The sequence below is a fragment of the Cheilinus undulatus genome, linkage group 2 (genome assembly GCF_018320785.1).
Source record: "Cheilinus undulatus linkage group 2, ASM1832078v1, whole genome shotgun sequence".
NCBI lineage: Eukaryota > Metazoa > Chordata > Actinopteri > Labriformes > Labridae > Cheilinus > Cheilinus undulatus.
This window is the reverse complement of record NC_054866.1, coordinates 31748287-31761548: the sequence shown is the minus strand read 5'-3', so window position 1 is coordinate 31761548 and position 13262 is coordinate 31748287. Positions and strand designations below refer to the sequence as shown.

Sequence of the window (13262 nt, the reverse complement as noted above, 5' to 3'; positions counted from 1 at the left end):
TCTGAAGTACTCAGGGCAAAACAATCGCGCAGCAGCACTTCCTCTGATCCCAAGAGGACTGAGTTTGGATCTGAAAATACAAAATGGGCTTTTGATATGGTAATTGTCTGTCAACCACAGAATGTCAGCCACATGTAGCTCAGCCAGGGAGTTGAGCTAATAAAATCAGGCTGTGGAAGCGCGCGTACCCGTGTGCATACAGTAGTACTTACTAATATTGTCGTGATGGTAAGAGTGGTGTTGAAGAGGGTGTCCGTCACATTGATTGATGGAAGCTTTCTCTCCATGGACAGTCCATCTTCAGAGTGCCACAAGCCAATCTGCAAAGAGCGAGCATACACACACAGACACACACACAGATCAGTCACTAAATCCATCAGCTGGGAAAGGCCGATAGAAACAATTTACCCTTAATTGCTCCTCTCTTCTCTAAAGAAAAAACAGTTGACTTTCACTGAACACAGGACTGGAAAAAGGCAGTGAACAAGTCAACATATTCTGAGATGATGGAGAAACTTAGAAGCACTGCAGGAGGGAAAAAAAAAGCCTAAATCTGTGTGCCTCCTCAAGGAGCAAGCACGGGGCATGTGTTCAATCAGAGGCAACAGAATGCATTCATTAAACCAATTACCGGCAAATCCTGTGGCGCAGAGCCACATTCTCATTTTCATCAGAGCATTGAGTGGGGATTCACACCTCCAACCCACACAAAATCTTTTCCCCCATTTTCTTTCAATCTGTGTCTGCCATCTTCTTTTTTGTTCATTATTTGCTCAACCAAAGTTTGACAATCTCCTACACAATGAGGGCAGTGTCTGCAAACATGAGCCTGTCTGTGAATCCACTTTGCCTCTTCCCTTCCTCACCTGCATTTTACCATACTGGAAATGGCAGGAAAAAAAAAAAACTTTGATGATGTCTATGCTCTGACCTTGAAAGATTTTCGTGCCTCCACTAATGGTGGGGAAAATTCTGCAACCCTGAAGCTTATTAAAATCTCTCCAGGTAGAGCGTAAAGTTAAAAAATGCAGTAAAATGAAGGGTGTTTTTCTTAGTTATGACATGAGGACAGTACTCTGACTCCTTCACAGACTGCTAATTTACTGTCCTTTGCTCTCCTCTGCCATATTACATCTTTATTATTCACATTTTAAGCTGCAGTATATCTTTGCCTGTGATTAGACTGTAATAGCAACATAACATGGATGCCACAGCATGGGCAGAGCTATCAGGAAACAATTTATGCTCCCTTATCACAGTAGCTTAGAGTGGGGATATTATGCCTTTTTTCAAGGCTTTACACATCTCTCTGATACCCAGGTAGTAGCATTACATGGTTTACAGCTCAAAAAACTCCTCATGTTTCTCACACTGGCGTCCTGAAAAACCCTTGTTTTAACCTCCGTCTGAAACGCTTCGTTTTCGCTGCTGTCTCTTTAACACCCCTCTCCACAGACCTGCTTTCCTCCGATTGGTCGATTGTCCAGAGGCTGGCTGGCGGCAGGACTCAATGTTTTGTGCCCGCCACCTCCAATGTGGCTATGTTGTTATGCTAGTAGTTGTAAACTTTGAGTGAACCGGTCCGACTGATTAAATATGGCGAATTTTGATATACGTCCGTACGTGTTAGACCCGCGTTCTGATCCTGATAGTTTGGAGAGCTAGAGGGGGAAGAAAACCAGCAGAAGCGAAGGATAGAGCAGGACGTATCTGTTTGGTAAGTGTTTAATTACTGTGTTACTAAATGGCTAAATGGCTAAAAGGCCTTGTGGAGGCGGTCTGTTCCGCTTTGCCGACAGCATGGATGAACCTAGAACCAGTCAGGAGATCCTATTATGATGACCTCATCACTTTGCTCCATCGAAATCTCATCTTGGGTAAATCTCTGAGAGATTTTCAATGAACCATTTTCATCCGTTTACATGCTAATTCCAAGATTACTGCCGCATACGTTTATCTTGGGGTTCTAAAACTTGCATACGCCGAGTATGGACACCCAACATTGTGACTTTATGTTTATGTATTAAAAAAACTGGGAAAGTATAATACCCCCTTTTTAAAGAGGTGTTATTACATTCAAGCACCTGACAGAAGAAACTCAAGGTAGGCAAGTTTCTGAATATTTTCACCGACAATGGCCTTGAGATAAATCCATGTCAAAATAACCACTGGCAACCAGTGGTATAAAAAAACTTACCTGGTTCCTTCTGTGGTACTGTCCAAACATGCAAGATGCAAAAATCCAAGATGGCAGAGTCTGTGAAGGGGACCCTCCTTTCTATGAATAAAAGGCTTATTCTATGACTAATAAACTAGTGAAATATCTCCTCTAACTCACCCATTACACATCAAGATTGCATAATGGGGCTGTGCGTATCTGCAGCTGATCTGACAAAGGAATACACTGAAAGTCGAGGGGGCCCCATATTTACTTTGTTGAGGGGGAACAGCATATATGGGGCAGTCAATATCAACCTCTTCTGTTACTTTTAACAGTTTTCATCCCATTGATGCTGTTGTTGTTATTCTGTGCTCTATCATTTTAGTATCATTACGCATTCACAGTATATCCCTTCTCCAGCAGATCAGCTGTGGCAGCCTAACCACTAAATATTCAGCGACACATTTCAAAGCATAAATTGTGTTATGCATGAAATGTATGGCTAAGTAGCACTGATGTAAAATCAGACATTTGCAAAGAGAAGCTATAGGAAGCAGAGCAGAAGCACTGTGCATATGAAAAGAGCAGCAGTGAGCAAATGCACATTTGGACAGCAGAGCTGAAATGAAAAAGGTTAAAACCATTATTACACATAAGATGAAATTAACTGAACAAGATGCACTATTCATAATCTATATGTGTCAAAACTTTGTTAAGAATCTCCTATGCTGCATCTCTAATTTTTCTTGATCAGAAAAAGGCACAAAAAAGCTGCATGGACCATTAAAAAAACAATGACATGCCTAAACTAGAAAGGCACTCAGAGAGCGCAGACCTCCGCCATTAGCTCTATCTCCCAACAGTGAAGAATCCTTTGAAAACATTCCTGGATCCAGATAGTGATCCAGATCACTCCCAAAATCTAATTCGACGATTACTCCTTCCCTGGTGGGGTGGAGACATGGTGAGGCAAAGCATTTGCTTCGCTATGTGTGGACTGTCATGGCGGAAGCACCCATGGTCTCACCAGATGACTGAAAGTCATGGCAGAGGGTGAATATTCCTCCCAGTATTGTGAGTATTCTTGCTACAATTCGTTGCCTTTCTCTCTGTTACGCTCTGACTCGTCTCCTCAACCGGGCGTGTGTCTTTCAAACTCTATAAACTCCAAAACTTTGGAAAGAAAGATACCAAAAACATGCTGCGGGGATTGAAGTTACTCATGTCCGGCATCTCCTGGTGTAAAGTGGTAACAGCGCAGACCTCTGCCATTAGCCCTATCTCCCAATAGTAAAAAATCCTTTAAAAAAATTCCTGGATCCAGACAGTGATCTTGATCAGTCCCAAAATCTAATCAGTCCTTCCTTATGCCATTTCTGACATTTCCTGAAAATTTCATGAAAATCCGTCCATGACTTTTTTAGTTATGTTGCTAACAAACAAACAAACAAACAAACAAACAAACAAACAAACAAATGGATAAACCCACCCGATCACATAACCTCCTTGGTGGAGGTTATTACAGAGATGCCAATTTGCATGAGATCAGAATTACCTGTGTACCTATGGGTGTGCTGAAATATGATAGCTAATTTGCCCTCCAAAAATTACAGTACTGGTCGATTCCCATGGGACTAAAGGCACAGACACTCTGCGCAATATTTACAAATTACCACATATCCCTAGGTAAAACTAATCCCATGTGAATGGGCATAAGTTGATCAAAAACAAAACAATTTTAGATATTCATTAAGGCTGTTAGTGTTAACGCCCGTGATTAATCTTTAAACCTTAACACGTTGAAAAATAATGACACAAATTAATCACATGACCAACTTTAACCACAATTTTACTCCCATAGCTCTCCAGGATGGATGTTTACATGTCTGAGGATGAAGAGGAGAAAGTGATGAATGAGAAGAAAGACCCAGGTCTGCTTAATGGCAAATTTTGATATAATAAGCTGCAGAATCAAAGTTTAGATAAAACCAAAGCTGTATGTTAGAAAAGACGCTAACATCAACAGTGGATCAAGCTGTCGTTGTTGAGCTTCACTGGTAAAATGCAGCAGACCTGGATTTGTCAACAAACAATAGAAACTAAGCTAGCTAATGCAATCGCTGAATTGGTCGCCAAAAGACGAGGGGCTTTAAGGCAAGCAGTTAGCATTCATTCTACAGCAGAAGCTATGTTTCACTTGATGTGTTTGTTTGCTGATTAAGTTTTCAATTCATGGATATTATTGCTAAGGCGATTCAATTTAGTTCAATTCAAAAAAGCTGTATTTTTCCCCAGGGAGGAAATAGAGCAGTAGCGTTACAAAAAGCAAAGGGTGGAAGACTAACAAAAATCCCAACTGTAAATATAACACATTTGTATAAATATAAAGAACAGAGAAGTTTTTAAAGCATAAATAACACAGTTACAGTGCTTAACAAATTTATTAGACCACCTGTCATATTTGTCTCAAAGACCATCCAGCATCATGAAGTGCTTTAATGCGGACTCTTTATTTTCAGTGAGCTCGCCACGTTTTACCATTTTGGACAGGAATGAGGAATTTCAAACTGAATTCACCCAAATTTGAGCCGTCTCACTGGGCTTCTCTGAGAAGTCAGAAATGAATCTAGCATAACATTCAACCACTAAAACTCATTTTTCTGTTCAGGAATGCAAGAAAATAAAGTTATAGTTTGACATATTAATCAAGGAATAATAATGTGCTTTACTGTTTTTTCAGTTTTTTTGTAAATCAGTCAATTTGAAAATTCATGGATAATAATTATATTGTAGCATTAAAAATATCATTTGGGTTAAAGAGCTTTTGCATATTGGTGTATTAACCATTGCAGAAACATAAAAATGATTTTGGTAATTACCAATGCTGTAAATTTAGGGCAGCTGTGGCATAAACCTTACTTTGGTTAGGGTTAGGATGGTCTAATAAATTTGTTAAGCACTGTATGTATGTCTATATGCGAACATGAACACCATAAACAGACATTTTAAAATATATGTCTCTGATATCGGCAGTAACAACAGATATATGACCAAGCCGTATGATTATAGTGAAAAACTGAAAGTCAAGACTGACTGTAGAGCAACGAGACAAAGATTTTGAAAGGAAAAAATACATATAAACAAGGTAGTGTGAAATGGATCAATAAAGAGCAAACAAAGAGTTTGTAGTAAATTAAAATAAATATAAATATAGAAATAAAAATATAAACAGAGGTTTATGGAAATGGTAGCATATTTAAATGTGTGATAAATCATGATTAATCACTGCGATTTGTGTGATTATCTGATTATTATTTGATCAACTAGCACTAATATTCAGGTGATTAAACGCTAATTTGGGCCCTGTCTTTTACAAAATTTGTTCCATTTTTACCAGGTTTGTTTAACTAAACGCAATTAGTCTGAAATTACACACTGTACCTCTAAGGAACAAGAATCCTGTGCAGCTTCATGTGAAACAAAATGACTATTTTAATCACTTTTTTAGTCTGACTCATTATGTAAACTTGGGCAGACTGTGCGGAAATAAGATCCCTTATCATAATTATCAACCTCCCTCCATGAGGAATATTCTATAGGAGGAATTAATGAGAAATATGGATTCTAATTTAGTTTTAATGCAGCGTTAGTGTGATTTGATCCTTGTCACTGGAATGAGTTATCTGGTTACAAGTCAGGAGACTTTTGGGAGAGGATAAACTGATAGAGGATCAGTGGCTGAAGTCTCATTAAAAAAGGCGAGGGTAAACAAAGCTCTCCAAGCTTGGTCATAGTTGGTTTCAAGGCTAAATTACCAAAATTCTCAAGAGACTTCTACCCATTCATGTTGATCAGTGCCTAAATTTGGAAGCTGTTAAATCTTCCTCCTAACACTGGCAAAGAATTCTGATGTGAGATATAAAAAAAAGAAGAGAGAGCTCCCAGAATCAAAGATTTCCTTTGGGAGTGTATGATCAAAAAGATCTTTTCCCTCCATTTCCTCTGGTGCACTTGTTGAGAAACAGGCACCTTGCACACACAAATAGACAACAGCTCTTCCCAGCCTCCCTCTGCACAACACACTTCTCACTCTGCTGCTGTCGGCCCCGGGAGACAGAGAGGGAGAAAATGCGAACATGCTGTAGCACGACCCAAAAAACAGGACCTGTGAAATATGGTGTTCGGCAATCAGCGTATACAATCAGTTGTCAGAGCCTGTGGAGGTGGTGGGAGGTGGTGATCTGTGGCACAGCAAAGGCACACAAGGTGTCACCAAAGGTCTGAGCGCAAGGGTGACTGTGAGGGTAATGGGATAAGGTGGCACCGTGACTTTTGCCCACAGACAGGAGGTGGAGAAGGGAGAGAGGGAGATGAGGGAGCTGAGGGTAGGAATAGAGAGGAAGGAGCATATGCCGGCGGGGGAGGAACTGGCCTTTTGGTGGCCCTGCCGTCAACTCTCTTGGAGCTGGGAGGGGGAGAAAACAGAGCTGTACTGTCTGAGTCAGTGCTACGAGCAGGAAGGAAGATGTTTACATCTGCTAATGTAAGCAGGAATGCACATCAGAGAGAAAAAACGCTCCAGCATTTATCAAATCGACTAAAAGCCTCAAAGATTGTAATTATTCTATCTGAGATTTAATGCAATAAATAACAGTTCTTATTATTGATCTGAGCTGTAGAAATAAAAGGCTGCTCATTATAAAGAACAAACAGGAAGAAAAGATGACAACATGGTGTCTGGAAGTTAGAGGAAAACCAATACATAACTAATTAAAGTCATGAAATATTAAATAGAGCGCACTATAATTACAGAACTTTTGACAGCAAGGAAAGATCATCGATAATCCTACATGTTGTTTCCCTTAGAGCACATTTTCTAATAATTCTGTAGGTTGTGCTAACTTAAAAGTGAAAGCAACCCCAACCATTAATCCTGGAGAGGCAACAGCGCTAAACCATTGCATAAAACCCCATTAAGCATGCAGCACTACCCAAGAATCTATTAAACTCGTAAGCTTTTATCACAGAGAAAGAGGAAGCTGCATATTGCCGTACACCAGGCTGTGTGTGTACAACAATATAAACAGCTGTAACTTGAAGTTTCTCATTTGCAGTGTCATTAATTTGGTATTTACGCTGTGATTACAATAAATAACTATGGAGCAGAGCAGCCAGTGAATCTAAGAAACAGATTTCAAAGTTTAGACTGTTCGCAAACACTGTGCACTATTTATTTTCCTGAGAAACAGGTAGGCAGGAGGAAGAATAGGGTATAATAAGAGAGAAGGGAATAGGGGGAAGCAAAAGGAAAAAGACTGAGAGAGAAAGAGAAAGATGCAGGGGAATGTCAATCACTTACTGAATAGATGCTGTGAGGCTGGCGAATGGAAAGAAAATCAATGAGAAGCAGCCAGCTAGGGAGCCAGAACATAAGGTAGAGAGAACAAGAGAAAAAGATGGCAAGTGGGAGACAGAAAAGTGTGACAAACACAGACAGAGAGACGGAGTGAGAATTAATATGAATGTAAAATAAAGAGAAAGAGTGAAGAAAGAGAGAGAGAAGGTGACAACAAGTGGAACTACACACCCCGCAACAGATTACCCAGGGTTTGTTCTGCAGCCTGGAATTACAGCACGGAGAAAAGATTAGGGGGGCTGCTCACTGAAGCGTCAGGATTGGCTGATTTTCCTGTCAGAAAAATGCCGTGTCCAATAAGGTGTGGCGAGACTGCGCTGTGACAGACACATCCATCATGTATGAGAGAGGCAATAGCTACCATTATCAAACATAATGTCATACAGCCCACTTACACTGAGGCTAAAGCATTCAGGTGTCACAGTGCTGCAAATGAGTCTGAGTCAAGGCAGAGATGTGTGTGTGTTTGTGTGGCTGTGTGTAATATGGAGTCATAATTTTCTCATGGGCCACTGAAAACGGACTTTTATTGCTCTTATAGCCACATTATGCTATCCAAGCTTGATGAAAATATGCTGAAGTAGATGCAGTTTTTCCCCATTAGCACACACATTACCACCAGTTGAATCAGCAGCTAGTACCCGCTTAAACCAAAACAAAGGACTGTCAGATTTAGAGCGTTTTCACTTTTTCTTACAAAGATCACATTGTTCAGTTCATTGGCAAATAAGTTGTTTTAGTGTATGCTCCTGTGAAACTGTTATAGATGTTTTCTCTGTGGAGCAGTGAGTTGGGAAAATGGGCCATCTTTAAACCCAACCTCTCTGTGGTATGACTCATCACCACAGGGACGAGAGCAATCAGGGCGGTGCCGCAGGCAAACTTCAGGGGGCTAGACAGACAGACAAGGATGGTGGGGTAGGTGGGTGGCATCACCAGACAGTGAGCAGAGGTTTGGGTAAAGTCTTGGCTTAGGATCTGATGCAGAATTGTATGTCTTGTTGTAATATTCTTACTGGTATTTCCTGCTTAAAGCCTAAGAGAAAGTATGGTGTAAGTAAACCTGTTTACACTACAAAACTTTGTTGTTTTCTGCAAGTCAAAACTGATGTTCTTGCTTTTGAAAACATACACATGGGCTGAGTAATTCTTTCCAAGCGTGGTTATCACACCCATTATTTGGCATTTTGGTGAATAATGGCACTGCTTGTTCTTTCGCTGTAGAGACAAAGCTCCGGGTTGAGGAGGAGGTCTTTCAGCTGTCAGATCAGCTCTTCAAAGCAGTGCTGTGAGTTCTCTGAGTGCTCTATTCCCGTTAGAGAAGAGAGTAAACAATGGATGCCCTCGCAGCCACACTCCCCGATCTGCCTGTTTCCCTGTGGACATGACTGACTATCTAAATGTCTTATTTGATTGGAGAACTTACTGAAAAGCAGATGACAGAACAAGACTGAGGCATTTGTTCAAATCCAAGCTCATACATTACCTTCATCCAAACCTACTCTGTCTTGACTCTTCACTGGGCTGAAATGTGATGAAGCTAAATTGATACGCAGGTGTATTTAATAAATAGAATATTAAGTAAAAGTCTCAGTGATTTATCACTGAAAGTTAAATTTCCATATGTTCAAGATTTATCTCACACAAGTGAAATATTTCAAGATTTACCTATTTTTAAATCTTGCTGATTATGGTTTACTGCTCAAGAAAATCAAAAATCCACTATCTCAGAATAATTTATTAAAATATTGTAGATATGTCTAATTTGAAGAGGTTTCTTAAACCTTTATTCTGGTTCAGTTCACACAACTGCGATCATGAGGAACACTGCTATCCTGTCTATGGTCCAGAAGACAGTTATTTACACCCTTCATGAACAGGGTAAGCCACAGAGGGTCATTGCTGAAAGAGCAGGCTGTCCTCAGAGGCTGTATCAAAGTATATTCATAGAAAGTAGACTGGAAGTGAAGGCTTGGCAAGAAAAGGCGCACAAGGAACAGGGATGAGTACAGCCTTCAGGCAAAGCAGATTCAAGAACTTAGGGGAACTTTACAAGGAGTGGACTGAGGCTAGAGTCAGTGGATCAAGAGCCACCTCACACAGAAGGGTCCAGGGAAGGGGCTACAAGTGTTATGTTCCTAGTATGGAACTCCTGAACCAACATAGGAGAAAAAGAACTGGACTGTTGCTCAGTGGTCCAAAGTCTTCTTTTCAGATCAGGGTAAATTTGTTAATTCCATTTGGAAATCAAGGTCCCAGAGTTTGGAGGAAGATAAGAGAGGCACAGAATCCAAGGTTCTTGAAGTCCAGTGTTAAACAATGGTCTAAGGTGCCATGTCAGCTGCTGCTGTTGGTCCTCTGTGCTTTATCAGGTCCAGAGTCAATGCCGTCAGCACCAGGAGATTTTAGATTACTTCATGCTTCCATTTGCTGAGAAGCTTTATGGAGATACTAATTTCCTTTTCCAGCAGGACAGTGAAAAACAACCAGAAACTGTTTTGCTGACCATGGTGTTACTGTGTTTGATTGGCCAGCCAACTGGTCTGACCTGAACCCTGTAGAGAATGTCTGGGGAAATGTCAAAGAGAGGATGAGAGACACCAGAATCAACAATACAGACAAGCTGATGGCTGCTATCATAGCAGTCTGGGCTTCAAAGCACCACAGTAGTGCCACAGACCGATTGGCTCCATGCCACGTCACATATAGAACATGCAGTTATTTGTGAAAAAGGCACTGAGCACATAGGTAAACATAATTTTTTTCAGAAGGTCGACATTTCTGTATTATGAATCCTTTTTTTGATTGGTGTTTGTGATATATTAATATTTTGAGATAGTGGATTTTGTGAGCTGTAAGCCAAAATCATCCACATTAAAGGAAAAAAAGTCTTGAAATCTTTCACTTTGAATGAGGTGTATCCTAGAATATAATGAACTTTCACTTCTTTCATTAAATCACTTGAAAACATTGACCTTTTCCATGATAGTCAATCTTTTTAAGATGCACCTTTATTGTTAATGGCAAGACTGTTCGGCATGATTGCATGAGACATTACCAGCAGTTTAAAAAATGACTGTTGTTAGATAACACACCACTGACAAAGCATAAATGCTTGTTTTAATTTATAGATATGCATAATGAAGACCCCTCAGCATTAACACAAAACCTCCTACACAGAATTCTGGGAGGCTGCATTAATAAAGATCGGTTTATATGTGTAATCACTGGGGTTAGCTTGAAGAAGTACATAATGTTTGACATTAACAATGTATTTGCATATTTTGTTTCATCTTCTTTAAAACCTCTAAATGTATTTTGTTGTTTTAGTATTAAGTTAAACTTCCACCCCCATTAAGTTAAAAAAAACATAAAAAAGAATGATCACATTTATGTAAAATCAGATGAAAGCAATGTGACAAGATTCGTGGAATAAAAGAGAGAGAGCACAAAGCAGTCTGAACACAGAGGGAAGAACACAAAGAACAATAGCTATAAAGCAACAACGTATGACTGTTCTGTAGCTACATTATATCCAGCGTCTTAGAAGAAATCCAACGGTGCATTCTGCAGACTGATAAAAACAGAGACACAGAGGCAAACTTGCAGGCACACAGGCACAGAGACACTCAGGCACATACACATAGATTTGCATGTACATGCATATTACACACATACACACTTAAATACGTACACATACACACACACACCCAGCCAAGCAACACATACACAGTCTCACCCAGCCTTGAAATCCGTTAAGACTGGGGGATCTTGCAAAACAGCTCATCCATTCTGCTTTTGATCTATTCCCCATCTCCAGCCAGCAAAGTGCAAAGTGAGAAAAACAAAAGAGGAAAGGGGACTGCTGCACGTCTCCCAGAGACCAAACAAAGGAGAGAAGTGGAGACACACAGATGATGCGGGTGTGTGTTTACTTGTGATGTCAGTGTCTGCCTCCATACTTTCCATATACATTTCAAAACGCAGTTAAAGACTTTTAACTCTGAGCCAAATGATTATTCAGGAGAATTTAATTAATTCCTTGTTTGATCTCTATTGTGTGACATGTCTATTGGTTATGATTCAATATGCATTGACTGGTGCTACAAGATTTGCTTGACATATCCATAGTAGCTCTAACATGTTGAACACTGATGTGATTTGTTTACACTTGGGGGAAGGCGGTTGCTTCAAACTGCATTTCGGACTGTCTTCAGATTTCCTCTGAGGTTTTGACTGAATCTCAATCAACATGCTAGATAAAAAAAGATTTCATAAAGGTCTGAGGGGAGAATATGTCAAGAAGTGACTAATATGACTTGTAAACAATGCAGCCCAGCTTTCCACCATTCTAAGAGGTTTATATCAGCGGCTGTATCTTGCAGCTGACACAGACTTCACATCGCTTCTAAAAATGACTGTGTGTGTGTGGCGTGTGAGTTAAAGAGACACAAAAACATCAAGTCAGAATTCATTAGCTTATTCAGTACAAGCACGCACAAGTTTCACAAGGCCTTATAGTCAGAATCAAGCCCATCCATATCAAACCAGACATTCTAATTATACTTCAAAAGCGATAAATTAAATTACATTTATGACTTGTGATCAGTATTCATCCCCATTCAATGAAAATGAAATGAGAGGAAATTTAATAAAAATTACTTGAGTATTTTGCTAGCAGACAAGTTATTCCATCTCCAAATTCATAGCTTCTATGACCTCAAGCACTGTCTGCAGCACTCAGAACATTTCACTCATAACACAGCCGTCTTCGTGCGCAATAAACGAGAGGAGGCAAAGGGGCTCATAAACTGATCAGAGGCTTTGTGACTTTGCATTACTGACATTAGCAAGAGGGCTCGTGGCCTTTTAAACTTTATATAACTGTTTACTCTGTCAGAACATTCTGTCTAATACAATGATGATGTGATAACAAGTAATCATAAAAAAATGAGTGGGCCCATGAAAAGTTTGTTTGAGGGAGTGACAGAAAAATTGTCCTGGATTCAAACTTTCAATTTGAACTTTCAGGCAGATGAATCTGAGATGTAAATTTCCCAGTGGAAAGGCACAGAGCACCATAAGTCATCTCCATGAAATGAGGCAGAAACTGGGGGAAAGATGGCGCATCATCAAGGTAAAAGAGAAACTGTGTTTAAAGGATGATCCTCAGACATTAATGTGTGCTGACAAGCTGCAGCTCCAGTGGCTGAAAAAAACACAAACTAAACAGCAAAGATAAACACTCTGATTCAGACCACTTACTGAGTGTAACAGTGATGCCAACATACTTGAATCAGATTATGGTGAGAAATAGATAAAACAATAAGTGAAATAAAATGCTTGTGAAAAACAAGGGGAGAGAAGAAATCTTTATCCGACAGGTTTAAAGTGATGATCCTCAGAGACATTGTGCAACTTCTCAGGCACAAATGTTATTTACTGTGAAATAATACAGCTGCAATGCATAGTGGCAAATAAACATGGATTTTATAGCACTGTTTTCTTTTCCTCTGCTGGGAAATAGCAGCCTTTCAATCTATTGTTTGTCCCAATAGAGTCAGCGGTCTTACACTTCCTTTGTTCACAGTGAATGGGTATTATCAGGGGTGTTTTAAACACAGATTTTAAATGTTACTGGCCTTTTTTAATTTTCTGGGACAATTTTGTAATGCAGTGTTGTTA

At 39.8% G+C, this 13262-nt stretch overlaps 1 protein-coding gene across 1 annotated transcript in view; it reads right to left on the bottom strand.

Moving 5' to 3' along the window:
* grik4 (glutamate receptor, ionotropic, kainate 4) overlaps positions 1–13262 on the bottom strand; it is a 308564-nt gene that overhangs the window by 44669 nt on the left and 250633 nt on the right. Inside the window, exon 11 of the mRNA XM_041814181.1 lies at positions 213–320. Within this exon, the coding sequence (XP_041670115.1) occupies positions 213–320 (108 nt within the window). The remainder of the gene's footprint in view (positions 1–212; positions 321–13262) is intronic.